The 20,501-nt window shown below is 49.8% G+C and overlaps 9 protein-coding genes across 9 annotated transcripts; 5 read left to right on the forward strand and 4 right to left on the reverse strand.

Annotated features, from left to right (window-relative positions):
- Nucleotides 1-763: 763 nt before the first annotated feature.
- On the forward strand, nt 764-3,519 carry N7537_003355 (beta-mannosidase; the record flags this gene model as incomplete). Its single annotated transcript, XM_056894413.1, has 5 exons — nt 764-885; nt 946-1,896; nt 1,961-2,391; nt 2,442-2,677; nt 2,725-3,519. The coding sequence occupies 5 exons, from the start codon at nt 764-766 to the stop codon at nt 3,517-3,519; spliced, it is 2,535 nt and encodes an 844-aa protein (XP_056754161.1).
- A 276-nt stretch (nt 3,520-3,795) lies between these two features.
- Nucleotides 3,796-4,647, forward strand: N7537_003356 (translin family protein; the record flags this gene model as incomplete). Its single annotated transcript, XM_056894414.1, has 2 exons — nt 3,796-3,929; nt 3,999-4,647. 2 exons carry the CDS (start codon nt 3,796-3,798, stop codon nt 4,645-4,647), a joined length of 783 nt encoding a protein of 260 aa, XP_056754162.1.
- Nucleotides 4,648-5,110: 463 nt separating this feature from the next.
- On the reverse strand, nt 5,111-5,696 carry N7537_003357 (RPEL repeat-containing protein; the record flags this gene model as incomplete). Its single annotated transcript, XM_056894415.1, has 3 exons — nt 5,111-5,286; nt 5,406-5,506; nt 5,566-5,696. 3 exons carry the CDS (start codon nt 5,694-5,696, stop codon nt 5,111-5,113), a joined length of 408 nt encoding a protein of 135 aa, XP_056754163.1.
- Nucleotides 5,697-6,453: 757 nt separating this feature from the next.
- On the reverse strand, nt 6,454-7,825 carry N7537_003358 (uncharacterized protein; the record flags this gene model as incomplete). The annotated part of the gene is made up of 2 exons (XM_056894416.1): nt 6,454-7,625; nt 7,705-7,825. 2 exons carry the CDS (start codon nt 7,823-7,825, stop codon nt 6,454-6,456), a joined length of 1,293 nt encoding a protein of 430 aa, XP_056754164.1.
- Nucleotides 7,826-8,288: 463 nt separating this feature from the next.
- N7537_003359 (sulfurtransferase) lies at nt 8,289-9,414 on the reverse strand (the record flags this gene model as incomplete). Its single annotated transcript, XM_056894417.1, has 2 exons — nt 8,289-8,383; nt 8,453-9,414. 2 exons carry the CDS (start codon nt 9,412-9,414, stop codon nt 8,326-8,328), a joined length of 1,020 nt encoding a protein of 339 aa, XP_056754165.1. The 3' UTR covers nt 8,289-8,325.
- Nucleotides 9,415-9,700: 286 nt separating this feature from the next.
- Nucleotides 9,701-10,134, forward strand: N7537_003360 (anaphase promoting complex subunit 11; the record flags this gene model as incomplete). The annotated part of the gene is made up of 4 exons (XM_056894418.1): nt 9,701-9,842; nt 9,903-9,934; nt 9,995-10,058; nt 10,109-10,134. The coding sequence occupies 4 exons, from the start codon at nt 9,701-9,703 to the stop codon at nt 10,132-10,134; spliced, it is 264 nt and encodes an 87-aa protein (XP_056754166.1).
- Nucleotides 10,135-10,773: 639 nt separating this feature from the next.
- N7537_003361 (uncharacterized protein) lies at nt 10,774-11,886 on the forward strand (the record flags this gene model as incomplete). Its single annotated transcript, XM_056894419.1, has 1 exon — nt 10,774-11,886. The coding sequence occupies one exon, from the start codon at nt 10,774-10,776 to the stop codon at nt 11,884-11,886; it is 1,113 nt and encodes a 370-aa protein (XP_056754167.1).
- Nucleotides 11,887-12,284: 398 nt separating this feature from the next.
- On the reverse strand, nt 12,285-15,953 carry N7537_003362 (putative kinesin family protein (BimC); the record flags this gene model as incomplete). Its single annotated transcript, XM_056894420.1, has 3 exons — nt 12,285-13,238; nt 13,289-15,436; nt 15,489-15,953. The coding sequence occupies 3 exons, from the start codon at nt 15,951-15,953 to the stop codon at nt 12,285-12,287; spliced, it is 3,567 nt and encodes a 1,188-aa protein (XP_056754168.1).
- A 372-nt stretch (nt 15,954-16,325) lies between these two features.
- On the forward strand, nt 16,326-17,911 carry N7537_003363 (UPF0183 domain protein; the record flags this gene model as incomplete). Its single annotated transcript, XM_056894421.1, has 2 exons — nt 16,326-16,389; nt 16,449-17,911. 2 exons carry the CDS (start codon nt 16,326-16,328, stop codon nt 17,909-17,911), a joined length of 1,527 nt encoding a protein of 508 aa, XP_056754169.1.
- Between the last annotated feature and the right edge of the window lie 2,590 nt (nt 17,912-20,501).

A 20,501-nucleotide genomic window follows, 5' to 3' on the forward strand; every position in this document is an offset into this window, starting at 1 on the left:
GAGACAAACTGCGCAAAGTGAATTTCAAGCACTCTGCAAAACTCCGCACTCTGACCATTGATCTCTAGGAAAGTGATCATGGGACATGCCAAGCCTGTGGAATAATGAAAATATGCCGAAGGATGCAGGAGGATGAAGGACACCCACTGTCTGCCAACGTTCAACGGTCATTGGTCCGGTTGTGACTTGTGACCACTCATGCATACTACCGGTAATTTGCAATAAGTGTAATAATAAATCAAATGCGTAGGCCATCAATGCCCGAAAGAAGCTGCCTGCGAAAGAAGCCGCCTGCATAAGAGGGGGTGGGGGGGAGCATATGATATACTCCGTACATGTCCATCAGTCCAGCGAGTCGCTAAGTTCACGATAGCAGAAACTCATGGAAAAGGAAGCCAGGCATCAGGAATGCATGGCATTTTGAGCTTGACGGAACCTTTGCCGTGGCTAACAAAGCTCCCGGATAAATCTCGAGATATACCAACCACAGCGGATTCCAGGACATTGCTAAATAGTGGGGAGACTCCGCTGTAATTTTGTAGAGTTGCAAATTCCTGTTGTTTTATTGTATTTGAAGAATATAAGTTGCAAAAATACAGTGTCATGTGTCACACTAGTCCTTTTCGAACACGGCCAGTTTCATCTTTCCAAAAAGGGAAAGGGGTTCTCCGGGCTTATCGATAAGGACGAGTCGTTCCCCAGCAATGTATAAATCCGGGGCAGACAAGGGCTACTTTCTTCATATTGCCAATTGCTTTTCAAAATGGCTAAGCTCGTGCACTCCCTGTCTTCTGGCTGGTCCTTCAAGGACCGGGATACAGATGAATGGCTGCCAGTAGCTACGGTCCCATCCGTAGTACAGCAGGATCTCATTGCTAACAACAAGTGAGCTCTTTTGTTTCCCCCAGACCAAATGTTTCAAATCTAACAGTATTCTCCCAATAGGCTAGATGATCCTTATATTGGGTTCAAAGAATTGGATGCCCGCTGGGTCAACGAGAAGTCATGGGTCTACCGAAATGTGGTGGAGAAGCCATCCGCCCCCGCCGGCTCTTCAATTATCCTGGTCTTCGACGGTCTCGATACATTTGCCAAGGTCAAACTGGATGGACAAGTGATCCTGGAGAGTGATAACATGTTCCTGGGTCACCGGGTGGACGTAACCAAAGCATTGGAAGCAGAGGGCGAACACACACTCGAGATTGAGTTCGACTGTGCACTCATCAAAGCGCGCGAGCTCCGAGTCCAGGATACAACACACAAATGGGTCGGATTCAACGGCGATCCATCGCGAATGGCCGTGCGGAAAGCCCAATACCACTGGGGCTGGGACTGGGGTCCAGTGTTGATGACTGCGGGCATCTGGCGCGCCGTTCGATTCGAGGTGTATCAGGCCCGCGTAGCAAATCTGTGGCCCCAAACCCAGCTCTCTGCAGACTACCAGACAGCTGACGTGACGGCCGTTATCGATGTGGAGAGCGTCGGGGATGGGGAATATACGGCCCAGTTTAGCTTAGGCTTAAAAGGGAACGAGATTGCAAGCAAGACTATCCCCGTGTCTGGGAAGACCGCTCAAGTAACATTCTCAGTCGACAAGCCGGATCTGTGGTGGCCCCATGGATATGGCGAGCAGACTCTTTACGACGTATCGGTGTCGCTCCTTCGCAATGGTGAACAGGTTGACCGGGCAACTAAGAAGTTCGGTATCCGGACCGCCGAGGTAGTTCAACAACCGGACAAGCATGGCAAATCCTTTTTCTTCCGAATTAATGGGATGGACATCTTCTGCGGCGGTTCATGTTGGATTCCGGCGGACAGTCTGCTCCCTGCTATCAGTGCCGAGCGATACCGCAAGTGGATTGAACTTATGGTGGCTGGCAGACAAGTGATGATTCGGTAAGTTTGGGGGGGGGGTCTTTTTGGTCTAGGATTTGCGTGGATTTAGCTGACGTTGAGCAAGTGTCTGGGGTGGTGGTATTTATGAAGATGACTCCTTCTATGAGGCTTGTGACGAATTGGGAGTGCTGGTCTGGCAAGACTTCATGTTTGGATGTGGCAATTATCCCACATGGCCCAAGATGCTTGAGTCTGTCCGTCAAGAGACAATCTACAATTTGGAGCGTATGCGCCATCATCCTTCGATTGTGCTCTATGCGGGTAACAATGAGGATTATCAGGTTGCAGAGTCTGAAGGCTTGACCTACAACTACGAGGACAAAGACCCGGAGAGCTGGCTGAAAACAGATTTCCCGGCACGATACATTTATGAGAAGCTGCTCCCAGATGTGGTGGCTGAATACTCACCCGGCACGTTCTACCACCCTGGAAGTCCATGGGGAGATGGCAAGATATCGTCAGATGCCACTGTTGGTGATATGCACCAGTGGAACGGTATTTATTCCCCAACACACTCGGAGTTATTGCGCTAATCACCAGAATAGTGTGGCATGGAACGCAAGAAAAATATCAAATCTTCGATACTCTCGGCGGCCGGTTCAACAGCGAGTTTGGAATGGAGGCATTCCCCCACATCTCTACTATTGACTACTTTGTCGAGAACCCGGAAGACAAGTTCCCCCAATCCCATGTGATCGACTTCCATAACAAGGCCGACGGTCATGAACGAAGACTGGCGACGTACCTCGTGGAGAATCTACGGACCGCCACAGACCTCGAGGTATGACTACCATCATGATGACCATCGATACACGCTAACATCTCTAGACCTACATCTACCTGACTCAAGTTGTGCAAGCAGAGACCATGATGTTTGGTTACCGAGGCTGGCGCCGGCAATGGGGCGACGAGCGACACTGCGGCGGCGCACTGCTCTGGCAGCTGAACGACTGCTGGCCAACAATCTCATGGGCCATCGTGGACTACTTCCTCAAGCCGAAGCCCGCATACTACGCCGTCAAGCGGGTCATGAACCCAATCGCTGTCGGGGTTCGACGTGAGCACCACGACTGGAGCGTGGCACATGCCCAACCACCCAAGACCAGCAAGTACGAGCTTTGGATTGCCAGCAATCAGCGAAAGACCGTCCAAGGAAGTGTCGAGCTGCGATTCCTATCTGTCAACACAGGCCGCGATATTCGGGCTCCTATCGTACACGAAAACATCACCATTACTGCGAATGGCACCACCGATATCATCACTGATGGTGTTATCGACCACATCGCCGAGCGTGAACCGCATGTCCTCGCCGCCCGGTTGTGGGTGAACAATCAGGTTGTAGCACGGGATGTCGACTGGCCACAGCCACTGAAGTATCTCAATCTGTCCGAGCGACAGGTCGAGGTTAAAAAACAGACAGGGACATCTGGTGAGGCGGTGTTGGTGATCAGTGCCCGCAAGCCGGTCAAGTGTCTTGTGTTTGAGGAGCAAGAGGGGGTACTGCTTGGAGACAACGCTATTGACATTGTCCCAGGCGATGAGCAGACAGTCATCGTTACTGGCCTTGGAAGTGAGCCTCTGAAATACCGGTACCTGGGGCAAACATCTCACGAAGTTGTTTGAATGAGCCGTTGAATGAACTAGTACATATACTATATAGCAGTGGAAATAATTATTTCAATGAGCAAAAGCACTTAAAAATGCCGGACGTGACTCTTGTAAATGTCAATAGATAGAGACGATGTAGACGGCCTGGAAACCGAAGATCATCTCATATCTTATCGGGGAGATGAGGAGATCTGAACTTAACAACCTCCCAACTTTTTGCTAATGGGTACCAAACGCGACTGGGAAGGCCAGCCACTCGAGCTAAATCCTAAGGATATAAATAAAGATACAATGGCAGAAGCAGAGTCAGCTCCTTCAATCCTCTCAATCTTTGAGAACTTCCGCGACGAGCTGGACGAGCACCATGATCGCCGTGAACGTATCATCAAGAAAAGTCGCGACATTACCGCCTTAAGCAAGAAGATGTATGCCCCCCCCCCCCCCCCCCTTCACCTCCAACTAAAGAAGAGCGTCACTAACTGAGAGATATCTAGTATCTTCGCCCTTCAACGAGTCCGCGCAACGAACCAACCCCTCCCACCCAAAATCGCCCAAGAAAACCAAACCCGCTTCGACCAAATCCGCGAGCTGTTCGAGGCTGTCGTCCCCGAGCAACTAGGCATCAATGGCTGGCGATACCAGCGCCAAATCAGCGCCGGAATCCAAGAATTCATCGAGGCCATCTCCTTCGACCACTACCTACGCACACAAACGCTCATCACTCACGCCGAGTGCTCCGCCCGCATCCCACCGCAAATCCTCGTTTCAGAAGAAGACTACCTAATGGGCCTATACGATCTCACAGGAGAGATGATGCGCTTTGCGGTTTTGTCACTGAGTTCTGGAAACGCAACTGCTATCCAGACGACCGAGAACACAGCAAGCGAAAGCGAGAAATCGACGGTCGCTTCATCAGAGGGTGGCATTGTGGTTGATCTACGTGCTATGCGCGCAGGGTTTGAGGCGCTCAGTGTGCCACCCCGGCATTACATGTTCCGGGATATGGCGAAGAAGCTGGATGTGATGCAGAATAGTGTGGAGAAGGTTGAGCGGGCGGCGTATGGGATTGTCGTTCGTGGGAGTGAGAGGCCGAGTGGATGGACACCTGATCTGTCGGCCGCGGTGGAGGTGTCATCCTACTAAAAAGAAAAACATATCATGAGGTATCCAGCAATGATCAATGGCTTTTGAATGACCACTGTGCATTGGTGTAGTCCGTTATAATTCGGGGGGTCCGGTAGGGTTTGCATGGCTTTTTCCATCTGCCAGGAACTAGATTTAATTTGATCAAGTCTTTTACTATGTCCATACCCCAATCTCCCTCATTAGTGACTCATTTCTACCTTTTCTTATAGAAATCGCGTATTTGCTTATTTGACATTGCTATACTGGTAGCGTCACAGTGACATCACCAGTTCAGAAGGGTAAAGACTGTAAACTGTAGAAACACCATTGAACATTGAACTTGGGTGTAAGAAAAGGGAAAAAAAGAGGTAAAAACCAAAGAATAAAAGAAGAAAAACGCCCTCATAAAACGATCGTGTTACCCATATCTCATAGCCCCAAGAGCCAAAGCCATGGCAACGTTAACTCCACAGGGCCACAATCAAACGGGCGAGCGGGGGTTCTCATCCTCGGAGAGAATACCCTGTGAAATCAATTCTTCAGGCTGTGGCCGATTTTGTATCTTATGTTCAAGGTTATCGGCCAGCATATGCTTCTCGAGTTCACGGGCATGAGCCTGTAACGCGGGGGCGGCAGAGGTTGCGGGGAGGATATTACCTTGCCGGGTTGTTAGTATACTGAGAGGAACCCCAGGTACCAGCCTCAGGTACAAAATAAAGTAGAAAATGAGAACATATCAAATTAGAATGAAAAGGAGAAAAGAAAGGGAAACAAACGCTCAATCAGCTCGTCCTTCTCAGGCCGCTTCTCCAGGTTCTTCTTCAGACTGTCTGTAGCACGCTGGCGGTCGAGCTCCTGGCGGGCGGATTGAAGGGCTCTGTGATTGTGTTAACGATCATATCTTAAGAAACTGGGAAATTTCCCGGAGACACCCACGGAGCTACATTGGTGTCCAGCAGGATGTGGCGGTTCTTGAGGTCCTGTATTTCTGGGCGGGTTTGGAGGTGTTTCTCCAGCGAGTTGCGACGTTCGTTGGTTGGGGGAAGGGACTGTTCGATGGAAGACATTGTAGCAATTAATGATATTTCAAAGTGTTCCAAGCGTTGTAAAGAGGTGAGATCAGTAGAGAGGAATGGGAGGAATGAAGTACTTAAATGCTGTGAAGGCGAAAGTCAAGTGATGTCCCGTGGGACAATCACGCGGGGAAAGCGGCGGTCTATACATCGACATCATAGGAACAATTACTTACTTACAACAACAGGAAAAAAAAGTCGAAGAGTAATTGAATTCACTGGGATAATATGGATAATCTGGAATTGGGATACTAGTAGATCGTAAAATAAAAAAAAGATACAATCCACTATCATACCATCTCCCAGCGCAAAAAAAAAAAGAAAAGAAAAGAAAAGCAACCGTCTCAACGTCTCCGCAATTTGACGATCTCCCATCTCCGTCTCCTAAGAAAAGGGTGAAAAAGGGGGGGAAAGGGGGGCACAGGTTTTCCGAAGTAGACATATCCAAGCAGCTCATCACAGCCGCGGGTTGGATCCACCATGGGATTCATGTCCTTTCGTGTCCGAGATCCGATCATGCCGGGGTTCTGGGATGGTTTATGCCGGGGGAAGAGGGAAAAGACACACTCTGCAGGCAATCACAGTAAGACAGATCACTAGATCCAGATTCCCCACATTGGGGGGGAGTTATTGCAGTCCAGCAAAGAGAAAAGAGACACCCCTACCCGGTTCTGGATGCATTGGTTCACAAAACACTCCGGTCTACTATCATCAAGAGATGACGTGGAGTAGACCGTACTGCTCGTGTTAATCAAGGAACCCAGAGCTTACCGCGGCCACGACCATTGCCCCGTGCACCGCGCGAGGATCCACCACGACGACCATTAGATGAGCGGCGAGAGGCTCCAGCATTACCGCGGGGGGCACCGGTGGCGCCGGCGGCAGCCTGCTGGGTGCTCAAGTCTACAGTGTGCGGCTTGGTTGCACCACCCAGAGACCGGCTGAAAGAGTCCGGGTCGATGGGCTTGGTAGGAACTTCCACGGTGATAGCAGGCTCAACAGGAGGTGGCGCAGCCTTCGCGGCAGCCTTCGGAGCAGCCTTTCGCTGACCCCCACCACGCGAGGCACCTCGGGGATTTCCTTTTCCACGACCGCGGGGGACGAACACTAGCTCATCCTCGTCGCTCTCTTCCTCGTAGGACAATAAGGTCTTCGGCTCAGCGGGTTGGGTCTGAGTCTTTTCCACATATTTGCAGCGGTTTTTGTACTCGCGCTCCTCGTACTGGATAGCGGTGCGTAGCTGCAGAATATTCTTGACACCAATGCCAAACTTTTGAGCCCACACCTGGGTTGCACGGTCATTGGAGATCAGAATGCAGGTCTTGGTCGAGTTCTCGGCATCGGGGCCGGTATGCAACCGCCAGAGCAGGGCGCTCAGCAATGGGCGCAGAGCGGGCGGCGCGGTCGGGATGACGGATCCGGAGATGGTGCGCTGGTGGGTAGAAGGCTTGCTCTTTGTTTTGTTATTCTTGGCTGTTCCATTGCTGGACTCATGCTGGGCGCACTCGGGGCTGGTACGGGAGCTGCGAGAGGATGTTCGCGATCCAGGTCCGCTAGGGGTGCCGACGGAGGTGATCGACACAGCCTCTGGGTCCTTCTTGAAGTTCAGCTTGGACAAAAGCATCTGCGACAGATCATCCGACTCGTCCTTGGTCAAAGTATCCTCGGCGCTGGGTTCAGTCGCTGGCTCTTTATTGCTAAGTGCCTCGTCAACTACCTCGGGCTCCTCTTCGAACTCCGGCAGGAAGAATTTCTCGGCCTCCTCCCAGCGCTCGTATTGCTCCATGGGACCCTGGAGGACAACTCGGTCGGCGGCGATGTGATCTTTGCCGGAAGTGACCCGGTCAAGAAAGCGAACTGCTTCGCGGGCGTTGATGGCGACCTGTGATCCCGCTCGCTTCAGCGCATGGAGTCGTTCAAGTGCTAATCAGAGAACAATGGTTAGATCGGCAGGCGCGCTGAAATAAGGCAATCAAAGTATCCTCAACATCCGGATACTCACTGTAAAGAGGAACCACGAGATCGATAGCGCCATTAGTGGTCCATTTCTTGATTTCGCTAATATTGGTGGACAAGGCCGTCTCGTCCACGGCACATCGGAAGACCTTGCGTCCGGTCGACATGGCAGATATTGAACGATTGTATTCGTGTATTCGTAGTGAGTGAGAGATACAGGTCAAAGACCGCCCTATATCGGAAGACTAGAAATGTAGACAACCGCGACTGAATCAGGGCCGGTCAGCACGGGCCTAGAGCTGAGGAAGGAGGTTCGGTGATGGAGGGACCTGGGAATGTGGGGGGGAAGAGGGAGGAGTGGGATGTCGGTTGATAAAGCCGGGATTATTTTCACTCACGATGAGAATCCAGTTGACAGGATGTTTCCATCTGCAGCATCTTTGTAACAATACAATCTGCTTGGGGCCAAAGAACACACCTTAAGAAATGATGCGATGGGCAGAGATGGAAATATGATGACTAAGCGGGCTTCAGGAACAAGCCCGAATTTAAAGGGAGAGGGTTTCTATATATCGAAGAGGGATACAGTCTAAGAGTAAAGAGAAAGAAAGAGAAAGAAAAACGATCATGTTCGTGAAGAAAAGGGTTCCAGAGCCATCATACCGGCCTATGACTTCACCTTCTTGATGAGGCCATCCGATTCCTTAACTCGTTGCGCCCACTCACTAGTTTCGATGTTCATATTAGTACTAGTAGCAACATTTGAATTACAGGGAAAACTTTTATATACTTACGTCCAACTGCCGTCATATACCCGACGCAGGTTTGGGTCACCATATTCCGCCTCACTCAGGGCTGTCTCAATGATGGAGGCAGTCACGCCAGTACCGCACGAGCTGATGATTGTTTGGTTTGGATCCACCTTGTGGGCCTCAAAGACCTTTCGCAGGTCTTCAGCAGGGAGATAGGCTTTTGTTTCAGGGTCCAGCAGTTCTTGGAAGGGCAGGCTCTTGGAGCCAGGGATATGGCCCGATGACAGGCCAGGGCGCGGCTCGGGGTCGGTTCCAGCCCAGCGACCATAGGACCGTGCATCTAGGATCTCTATTTCCTCTGCACCTTCTTTGCCATAGTCAAATGCCAACTCTTTCATCTCCCGGAAGGAGATCACTAGTCGCGAGTCGTATGTTGGAACAGAGTACTTGGACTTCTCCACTACTGCTGGCTCGCCGCTCTCAGTCGGAAGACCTTCTTTGACCCAGAGACGATAGTTGTTGAGGATGTGCACATTAGCATGACCAAATACGCGCAGCGTCCAGCCTACACGGGGTGCGCTGAATATTCCCACGTCGGCAGTGTCGTAAACCACCACCGAGTCATCGCGACGGATCCCCAGCTCACTCATGGCCTCAGCAAAGGTCTCGCAAGTGGGAAGCATGTGTGGATAGGGTGAGTCTTGATCTTTGATAGCATCAAGGTCAAAGAATCGGGCCTGGGGGATGCGTGAGTTGCGGAAGGAGTCAATTCCCTTGCGACCTTCTGGGTCGTTCGGCATAAACCATGCTGCACAGAGGGGAATCACCCGCGGGGAAGTTGAGATTTTTGTCGTGGGGTTCTTCTTGAGGGCTTCATTTAGCTGCTTTGGTGTCACCAGATACGAAGAAAAAGAAACATTGCGCTGAGTATGGAGCCCTGTGGAGATGGACATGTTGGGGCGGAAGAGACGAGCAGGAGCAAAAGATCTGGCTGCGAAAGCCATAGTGGAGGGAGAGAGAAAAGGAGCCTTTTAAAGACCAATTTACATAACGAGGTAGCAAAAGCTTAGGTAGATATGCGAAATGCAAGTCAGGCCAGCGAGTAAGAGGAAGCGGAAGGGCAGGGAAGAGCAATAAGAGGAGTACTATTGCGTGTTATGGCGGCATATGTGGAGGTCCATGGTGCGGAGAACATGTGATAAGGTCGATAAGAGATAAGCGTCGGGTGTTGACCGATGGTTTTCCCTCTCTTCACCTCTTCAGCTTGGCTATCCACTATCCCACTCCACAATGAAGGTCGCCATTAAAGAATGGAATGCCGTTGCTACATGGCACTGGAATATTCCAGAGGATGAAGTGTGTGGCATCTGTCGTGTTCAGTTTGATGGCACTTGTCCAACCTGCAAATTCCCTGGTGACGACTGCGCGCTTGGTGGGTGACATTTCCTATTCCCAATTCCATGCTGAATACTGACTATGATGACTATTATAGTGCAAGGGAGATGTAATCACGCGTTTCACATGGTAAGGCTACGGAATGAACATCTCAAGCTAGGACTGGACTGATCAACCCTTTCAAAACAGCATTGCTTGATGACCTGGATTGACCTGGAGTCTTCCAAAGGACTATGTCCAATGTGCCGACAAAGTATGCTTTCTCTACATTGCCCGAGTGATATCGAGCTAACTTGTCTCCAGAATTCGAATGGAAGGACAAGGAATAACGGTATAATTTGTGTGTTTTTTTCTCCTTCTCATCAATGGTTATCAAGGCGTTGTCGGACGAATTCGAGATACCCCTTTGTGTTTTTATCGGGCATTCCAATTTTGATTGGAAGAGTTGGTGGGACCTCAGTCTCAACTGAGCATCAAATTAATGCCATGGTTGGAGAGACTTTGATCAATTGGTCAATGTGGGAATGGATCTCAGTTTACACTTCATTCTTACAGCACAAGGCTATTCCTACTACGAAGACTATTGTTCATGCGTAGTTTAACTTTTCGGTGTAGGTTATTGTTGTTACAATTGCCTAGGAACATTCTGTCTGTAGTGTTCGATGTTCGAAAGGTCGATGTATATATTTGCCATACATAGGTCAATGTAGATCATACCCAATCAACCCACTAAGTACCATTCTATCATTTTCGAAAATGGAGAATAAAGGCGATACCTTAGGAGATAATACATTTACCAACATAAAAGTCATTTAATAACTACATGTACCTAGGTACAAGTTGAACTACACGCTGCTGTTACTTTTCGTCCGATCGTCACGTGGCGCTATCGATAAGAAGCTCTCCGCACGCGATACAGAACCTCATCCTATCCCGAGCTCTTCCCCAGAATGATGTAGCCTCGGCTTATGGAGATGTCTCTGAACAACTCTCCCTATCATCCTCCCCTGTCCACTTCCTCATCCCGGCAGTCCTTGCACAAGGAAATACCCTCTCAGCCTGACACCGCCTCTTCGCGGCCAAGTGATCGACGCTCAACAGGGCAACTGCCGGAGGGCCGGCCATCAACAGACGAAACCCACCAACTCCCAAGAACAATTGAATCGCCTTCCCAAGATGCAGTTTTGGATGGACCTGAAGACCACCATGAAGAAGGCCAAGAACAACCTCTATTACATCCCGCATTCCAGCCATTCTTCACCTTGATCGAAGACGCCCACACCTCAGAATACCACCACCCAACGGTCCACTACATATTCTCTGACGATGACACCGATATCGTGACAGAGGCAGCCTTACGTAGTTTGGCCGCACAGCAAGAAGCTCTATCCGATTCCAGGAAAGACCAGATCGCGCAAACCCAAGCATCCAATCTCCCGGACGAGATCAAAGACCCCTCCGACCCAGACCTAGCCAAGACCGCCCTACTCCCACCGCCTGTTCCAGGCGTCCGGGATAACTACGTCATCCTCGATGTAGAGCCCTCACCACACGCACCTGGGGCGGCGCAAACTAGTCCGATAACCGAACAAGTAGCACCAGGCAAAGGTGGGGTTGGCACAATGTCCATATCCACGTCGCCGGCGAACGCTTCCCCACTCCCACAAGATCAGGGACAACTACACCCGCAGTATCGCGTTACCGCGGCGCAAAGCTTCTCATCAACATGGCAGGTCCTCAACACGGAAGTGGTGCCGGCACCCACTTTTGAGAATAATAATCCCGGCGAGTTACCAGGACAGGGATTGATGCTGAAGATCCGTGGCACGAGTGGACTGCCGATTAAGGTGGGTGGAAAGGAGAAGGAGAGCACACTTGAGGAGATGATGGATCAGTTTGCGAAGCGGATGAGCGAGTTGCAGGTCATTATTGATGCTGCGGAGGATACAGATTCGAAAAAAGAACATGACGAGGAAGAACACGTGCAGCATCCCTTCTCTCCAGACACAGCTGAAGAGACTATTCAGGGGGAGGGGAGCAGTGCCGCTCATGCTGCAGCACATGAGGCGGAACACTCTTGATGATTCATTATTCCTGTTTTTGGCGCCTCACGGGAAAACCCTCGGCACTTGTATTAAATATAGTCTACCAACAGGCTAGTGCCGGGTGAACCTCATGAATATACTTTGAATACAAGACGAATCAATCCAAATGGGGAGATCAAGTATGATATTAAGATCGAATTTGACATCCCTATAGGAATATAAATGTAGCCAAACCAGAAACGCCAAGTACAGTCGCCTTTCTATGGCACTCAGACAAAAAAAGAGATACAGGAGAATGTCCAACCCAACATGTTTTCTCAGCCAAAAACTCCAACCCAGAATGGAAAGTCCAGCGACTATCGGGTATCAAAAATTGTCAGAAAAGAGCAAAAAAAAAGAAAGAAAGAAAGCGCAGAAAATAACATAGAATCCACCTAATCAGAGGTGCGATTTCTGAATCTTCGGCCACTGGCAATGGCTGAGGGGGGCATGTTTTCGCGACCCTCCTTCATGCCAGCCATTCTTTTCGAGAGCATGGTTTTGGGGAGTTTGGTTTCGGGAATGTTGTTTGAATTCGAGCGGCGCCGTTTGCGGGAAGGTTCTGGCTCTTCCTTTTCTGGCGTTTCATCCAGGTCCACGGATGTGGCCAACGCGGGGGTTTCCGGTTTGGCGGGAGGTAGTGCATCGTCGCCATCAGACACGACCGGTCTGGCGATGTTTAGGTCGACTTCTCTAAGGCCAGTGTTGGAAGGTGGGGCTACGGATGATGGAAGAGAATGGCCTACCTCTTCCGGGGTATCATTATACACGAATTTCTTGGGTGGTGAAGCCTGGGGCGAAGTGGGAGCCGGGGAGTCTTGTTGCTCCTCCTCACTGAATGGCAGAGCGGTAAACTGCTTGGATGTCCGGTGTCGAGTGCGAAGACCGTCGTGAGCTTCCGTCTGAGGCATCTCCGAAGGGTATTCGTACCGTCGTTTCTGAGGGGTTATACCTGTTGGGACATACTCTTTCAGGGGGTGGCTCTGAATGTTGGACCGCATTTCCAAAAGTGGCTGGCGGACTTCAGCGTGTAGAGGTGCAGTAGCTTGTTCCAGGTTCTCGGTATGTATATCGACATCGTTCTGGAGTTGCTCGACTCGTCCAGTGAGCCCATCGAGTTGTCCATAGACATTTAAGCGGGCCTCTCGGGCATTTTTAACCATGGCATTCAAACTGCCAAGGTGCGATTCATGGAAGCGGCCATTTTGGGACCGTGCTTTCGCAACGAAGTCATCCAGAGCCTCCATTTGTGTACCCATGTCGCTCATTTGAGCATCAACAATCCGCACAGTCTCCTGGTGCACAGACTCCGTTGCCCGATGAATTGAGGCATTACGCTGGTCGAAAGTCTACTGTCGTTAGCCTCATTTCGCAGCCCAAAGATGTCAGGCAGTCTTACCTCCCAATCATTCTGCATCCTGGTTTTGATTTCATCCTTGGATGCAGTGATGTCCTTGGCAAACTGTTCCTCCTTGAAAATCCATTCATCAATATGTCTGTCGTGCTGCGCAGTCGCTTGCTCAAGAGAGTCGCCTGATGCCGAGATCTCGGTGCGAAGGTTATCAAATTTACCCTTGAGACGGTTGTTCTGTTTATGGCTTGAGTCCTCGAGGAGTCCCCGAATGTGAGACATAAGATTTTCACGCTCGGCTTGTGCACTCGCATGTTCCTCTTCCAGGACCTGTGCTAGATTAGATGAAGCCTTTCTATTGGCCTCCACCGTCTGGCGGTTAGCTGCCTGCAGCTCGAGACGTAGTTTGTGGACCTCAGATTTCTGTTCGTCGAGGTGCTTTGTCATATCCTCGAACATGGTCTTGAAGTCCTTACCGAGTGTGCTGTATGACGAGTGAAGTTGGGAGTGGAACTCCGAGAACTCCCCAATAACCTCTTCGGAGATCCGAGCAGCAGCAGCTGACAAGCCATTCAGGCCTTCGCCAACCTTGGACTTAACTTCTTCTCGAAGGACCTTGATCTCCTCGAGAACTTCATTCATCTCGTTGTGGGCAGTGGAGGTGTTATTCTTGGCCTCTGCCTCGGCCTTGTCAAATGAGGCATCAATATCCTTAAGGTGGGAGCGGGTAGACTGCACAGTGTCCAGTTCATGATCCACGAATTGGTGGATTTTGCCAGACATCTCCTCGAGCAGCTTCGCATGCTGCGTCTGGAAGATCTGCATGCGAGCATCCACCCGTTCTGTGACATGCGATACCTCACCGGTTGAGGCCTGCCAGGTTTGGCGGTTGTCAGTCTCCAAATTATCTTTGCGATCCAATTTTGCGTGCAGTCCATTCACATCTTGAATGGTACCGTTTAAAGTAGTCACTAGGCCGGCACCAATGTGACGAAGTTGCTTTTCCGTATTTTGATGGGCCTTCCGCACAATCTTTTCCTCGTCCAACTTCTCCTGGGTATCCTTCCAAAACCGTTCTGTTTCGTTGAGAACTTCGCGCGTTTCTTTGAGCTTGGATTGAGTGTCCTCATTGTCATGCTTTAATGAGTTGAAGTTGCCCGTGATAGAAAGTAGCTCTTGGACCTTGTGGCGAAGGCTTGCCTCCATCGACTCGATCTTGGCACGTTGTTCTTCGTTGACGATTCGCCGCGATTCACTTTCCATCGTCATTTCTTCGTACGCATCAGGCGTCATATACACACCATTGCGATGCCGGGTGGCAATGAGCTCGCTCTTAAGCTTCTCAATTTCCATCCCGATATCACGCAGAAGCTTAGTTTTGGAGATAATAGAATTAATCTGGGGTTTGTTGCGGATGTTCTTGGCTCGGAAGGCATAATCCAGGGTAGAGATGGTCTCTTCTAGGTTGTTGCGGGCGGGCGAAACAGTGGCGATGATACATGTTTTTGTTCGGCCTCCAAGTGAATCTTGTAGCAGCCTCGTGAGTTTTGATTCTCGGTAAGGAATGTGCGAGCTCTTATCCACCAGAGCGTTGATCACTCTTCCAAGAGTGAGTAAACTCTTGTTGATGAGGCCTGCCTCTGTTGCTCGTTTATTTTCTGCACCGCTCCGTCCGATGTTTTCGCTACCCGCGAGATCAACTAGATTCAACTTGCCGGAGCTCACATAGTCCTCGCCAGATTCGGTCGTGCGCTTTGTGAGAACTGTGATAGTGAAAACTGTATGACTTCGGGAACTGAGGTCATTGCATTTTGTCGCTGCCACTTGGCGTTTGTGGCTGCCTGTTTGAAGCAGTCTGATTCCACTGGACGCAGAGTCGATGTAGGTTTCCTCCATGCCCTGAACCATTGTGCTGTGTCCTCCCTTCTTCTCGTTTTCGAAAATCTTGAGCTTGGTGCTGTCGTCGTATGACAGAAGATCACGGAGTTCCTCGTTGTAAAGTTCAATAAAGGAGCATTTCACTGTGCTTTCTGTGTCCTCGAGCTTGTGAAACAAGGCGTAAAGGGTGCGTGGAATAATTCCTGCATCGTCGGACAGGATGCCTAATGTGTCAGTCATGTCACCTGACATGGTGTATGTCTTTCCCGTTCCAGTCTGTCCGTATGCGAAGATTGTGCAATTGTAACCTGCCAACATCTGCAAGGAATTAGCGCGGTCCTTTGATTCTGTACGTGGTAACTATACTAACCTCGTCGAGGACCGGCACAACAACATCCTCGTAGACAGTGGTTTGATCGGCGGCGGGGGAGAAGACCTTGTCGAAAGCATATGTTTTGTTTGAAACCGCATTCGGTCCCATTGAGAGATCGAGGGTCTTGCCCTTCACACCTTCTGGGGTTGACAAGACTACACCGTTGTTGTCTTTGATCTCGCGATCGCTGCGGCCGCGACAGCGCACCACCACATGAATGCTTGTGTCCTCGTTGATTTCTCGTTCAAAATCTTTCTCCTTCCTCTTACTCGGAGCGCTCGACTTTTCGGGGCTCCTTGCCACACGCGGTGCACCCATTGTAGAGGACCTGACTGATGGTGTAGACACTCCCGGCGGTGCATGGCGTTCTGGGACTGCCGAACCTGCTCGCCGAACCGGTTGGCGCAAACCCGACCTCCTCGTGGTGGGGAGGGTGGACGGGGGCCTTGGTGGGCCGGCCATGTTGACAATGTGACACTTGGAGTGTAATTTTGGGGTTTGCAGTAATATTCAAGGGTTATTTTGAAAGTCGATTTGATCTTTTTATCAACTGTGTCGAAGTCTTTCAGCGTTGTGTATATCAGTGGAGCTCCGTCTCAAACGGGAAAACATAAACAAACCTTACATAATCCAGTCATTTCCCCCTCTCACATGACTCGGTCGGCTGCGCTATCGTCATCGCCCTCTTATCGGCCCCCCCTCATATTATGTTGACTCCCCTACACCTCCGCACCCTCTAGCCCCCTCCCCCTTTAAACTAATAAGCATAGCTCGACTATCGCATGGACTGTCGTCCACCCATAGTTGACGGGTCATGAAAACAGACAGATCACTATGACTACTTCTACTTCCCCAACGCAGGCGCAGATATTCCCCGGGAAAGGACTTGGGTTTATCAGTATGTCTCTTTGTCTAGTCTCACAACCCTTTCAGCTACCCTCGCTAATACTTACAAAGCCCTGGGCGCTTCGCTTCATAATGTCCTCACCCGCGTCAAATCGTATCCTCAAACCTATCCCGCCATCGACCTATCCTACTCCCCCGCAGATCCGCTTCGCAAACCGGTGATATTGCAGTTACCTTCAAATGGCCTGCGCCTTCGATTTGACGGTCCTGACCAGAGGCTCCGTTTGATCGAAGTTCTCGACTTCTCTCGAGTGAACCTGATATACAAAAATCAGGATGTCCTCAAAGGTGGGAAGTCGGCAGAACAACCCTTGTCTACGCACGGTCCCAGCTTCCGGCACGTCTACAATCGCTTGTTTGGTCCCTCATACCCAGGAGAATATGTACCACCGGCAGATCCTCAGTCGCCATATGGCACCTACGTACTCTCATATCCCGGGGTGGCATTCTCATTCCCTCTTCAGCACTCTGCCTGGTCCGACCAGTGTGATTTTGTAGCGTTATTATCCTCCTCAGCCGCCCTTCCGGCCACATCCATGTCAGTCTTCCAAGGGTCGTCATGGCCTGAGGTCAGAGCCAAGTTGTTCACGCAACAGACACAGTACCCACGCTCGTCGGCTTTGATTGGCAAATCCCGAGAATCCCTGGCGGATGAAATCGAGGAGTGGCATGTTCTGGGTGCTGGGAAACTTGAAGTGGTTCGCAGGACGGGTTCTCCACTATACATATCACTGGGAGAGACGACTCCCCAGGACTTGATTGCTGACTTCGGTCCACCTGACGCAATCTACCGTAAGAACGATCGCCGAATCTCGATTCATCGTGCAACTGGGGGTGGGGACCTGCACCTAAGTCCCTCTCCAGGCAGAGGAATCGAGATTCCGGACGGTGATCACTCATCCACTAATAGCGTAACTGATGATTCTGACGAAGAGATGGCTACCTTCAATATTGGAGACCCCACCTCACTGCCCGCAGAATACTTTTTGAACTACTTCCACCATGGGTTCGATGCTTTCATCTCGTATCCAACAACACCTGGGCCTGCTTTTCCCGCCTCAGGGCTCCCAGATCCATCACTGCAGCCACCATCTTCCCAACTGACAGTGACAAAGATTATTCTTCATGGAAATGTCCCAGGGTCTTATCCGTTTAATCGTCACCGCCGGAGTCGCTGGCTAATTCCATTAGATGAATCTGGGGATAGTCTGACTTCGGAGTCACCCTATGACGAAGTCTCAGAGCGGCTGCGCGCTACTTGGAAAGGATCTTACGCCAGCCCCGGCGAGGAGCGTGCTCTACAACGGCCAATGGTGCTGAACCGTGGCTGGGGAGACAGCCCTGAGAGCAGTGTTGAGTTCCTCGGTGGCTGGGAGGAGAGCACGGCCAAAGGTCCTCGGAGTGGTTCCGATGGGCAAGATGGGGGATTAGGCAACACGGAGCTTTTTGGGTTCCCGGGGTTGTTATTTGAAGTTCTCAAGAATGGGGCTGTGAGCTGTTTGACAGTGTACTGATTTGAGACTATTGCAAGCTCTTCTTTTACATACTATATTTCAATGCATTATGAACTATGATAATCCTAGGTATTTCTTTCAATGTAAAACTATTGGAGAAAGAGGCTGACTATCTGTTTATGGTTCCTTCTCTTCTATTCTGATGCATTGCATCTGCCTTCAAACTGCAAGGATCTGAGTCCCAGGAGTATAGTGTGTCCAATGATCAAAGACGCTCAATTTGGTAGCCTAACACCAGAAAAGGCAGACAGACCTAGAAGCTTCCTTCAGGGCTAACAACTGGTACGCTGTTCTGTCTGGGAGAAACTGCTGGCCACACATGAAAAGCGGAGGCATATACACGACAAGGCTCTACGAAAAGTTGAGCTAAAAAGCATCCTAGCATATTTCGCCAAACGCTCGCCGCCACTGGGCTGTCCAAAGCTTGGAGCATTGTCCATATTGTTCCACTGATAAATTTCATTATTGGCCCTTGAACACATCGTTCTTGCTCTATCAACCTGATTTGGACCAGTAACACTCTGAACGCAAAGATATATGCCAATTATATCATGGTAGCTTCATGCTAACTAATATCCGAATCGTCCTTTATAACAAGAATAAGGGCACATACAGAGTAAATTGCCCAATGGTTGAAAAGGAAAAGGAAATCGTCCAAAATAAAAAGACACAACTTAATAAATCGTTCTACTTGAAAATTCTTTCGTGAAAATATGTTGAATTATCGAGCTCTGTCCAGGGAAGCACAGAAACAGTTACAGTAACATCCTTACACTCAGAAAACACATGTCGAAATCATAAACATCCGTAGGCTTAGCATCGAAAATTCGAGCTACGAAGCAAGTTAGTGAATCATAGGTACTTAGCGTTATTAGTAGCAAGTTTAGGCTCAATTAGTCACCTGTCATCCCATTCCACTACGTTGTCACGACCTCGAGGTTATCGGCCAGTCGCCGTTTACATGCGAGACCCTGGTGCATGACATCATGAAATATATTGCTATAGCTATGAAGCTGTTGTATTAGAATAACCACTCTAGGAGCTAATTATTTATAGGACTCTCCGCACACACAGGCTGCCCGCTCAAATCGGTGCGCAGCAATGTGCCGATCAACGAAAGCTAAAAGTGGATGAAATTAGCGGTGGAATTTAGCTATCATGCATATACTTGCTTGGCTAGAAGCAACTATTTCTTAGCGAAGCGGCTTCTGCCTCTCATAAGTTTGCCATAGCGGAAAAAGAGAAACGGAAACTGTATCATGGCAACAGTGAGAAACGCCAACAATGATGACGCCCATTGGTATCCTAACCCTTCAAACATGTGCTCGACGAGAAGCGGAAATACGGCTACGGTTTCAGATTAGCTTTATGCTGAAAACCAACGTCATGGCATTTTACGGCCTTCATATACGTACTAAAAATGCATCGGATGAAGCCATTTGCGGCCATGGCACTCGCTGCGTACGTTGGATAAGCGTGAACCTGATGCAACTTCTGTCAGTTGTACCTTTCAAAAGACAAATCTTTTTTAAAAAAAATGTATAGTCCAGATGGCTTACAAGAAAACCGAAAATAGAGGTAAACAGCAGCAATGCCCTAGTTTGGTGTCACTACGTCAGGTTTTGAACCTTTTCCTCTTGCATTTCGATAGCTTGTATTTACCCAAATCCAAAGATGGTAGAGCCTATGATAGGAGAAATCCAGTGCACCCAGGGGAATGTTGTCCATCCAAACATGAACATGCCAACAGGCACAATCAGAGAGCCTACCATAGCAGCAGGAAGCCGGAACTCGGGCTCGCTGGCACCTTGGATACCCGTCTCTCGTTCTTTCTTGTGCACAAGACGGTTTCGCGCATTTTTTCAAACCGAATTTATGAAAACAGCCAGGATCATCCCAAGACCAATTCCTAGGAAGGATAGACCGACTTGCCACAAGTTGAAACCATGATTGTTGACAAAGACCAGCGGGAAAGCGTCAAAAAATAAGTAAAGAATACCATGCAAGAGTACCGTAAAAATGCAGAGGCAGAAACACACGGGTTCAAGGATGAGAAACTGGAATGGTCGGAGTATGGAGTTGCCAATTGTGTGGGCAACAGACCGGTGCGCTCTTTCCATAGGAGCAAACCATTCGTTGTCTGTTTCTTCTCGAAGCTTTCTCGCATTGTTTCGTAATAGAACCGGATCTAGCTCATGTTAGTTTGGAACAGGACTTGAAGGATTACGGCCATAAGCTTACGAAATGTCTCAGGAACAAGGAAGATGATTGCCAACCACAAAACAAAAGACCAAATGATTAAAACGTAGTACGTCCATCGCCAATCGAGATAGGAACAGGTCAAACCGCCAATCAGGGGACCCAGACTGGGTCCGATAAATGGCTACACTGAGAAGATAGAAATCGGGTGTTGTAGTTGCGCCCTGTCGAAGAGATCGTGAATGGTGCCTCCAGCCACGGCGAGGAAAGCGCTGTCAGCGAAGCCGTCGAGGAAACGGAAAACGAGAATCACCCCAATGTTCTTAGAGACAGCCTGTGGTATAATGAAAATAACATATATCGTCTAGGAAATGATGTAAATGGGTCGCCG

The sequence above is a fragment of the Penicillium hordei genome, assembly GCF_028827395.1.
Source record: "Penicillium hordei strain IBT 12815 chromosome Unknown utg000002l_segment0_segment0, whole genome shotgun sequence".
Lineage (NCBI taxonomy): Eukaryota > Fungi > Ascomycota > Eurotiomycetes > Eurotiales > Aspergillaceae > Penicillium > Penicillium hordei.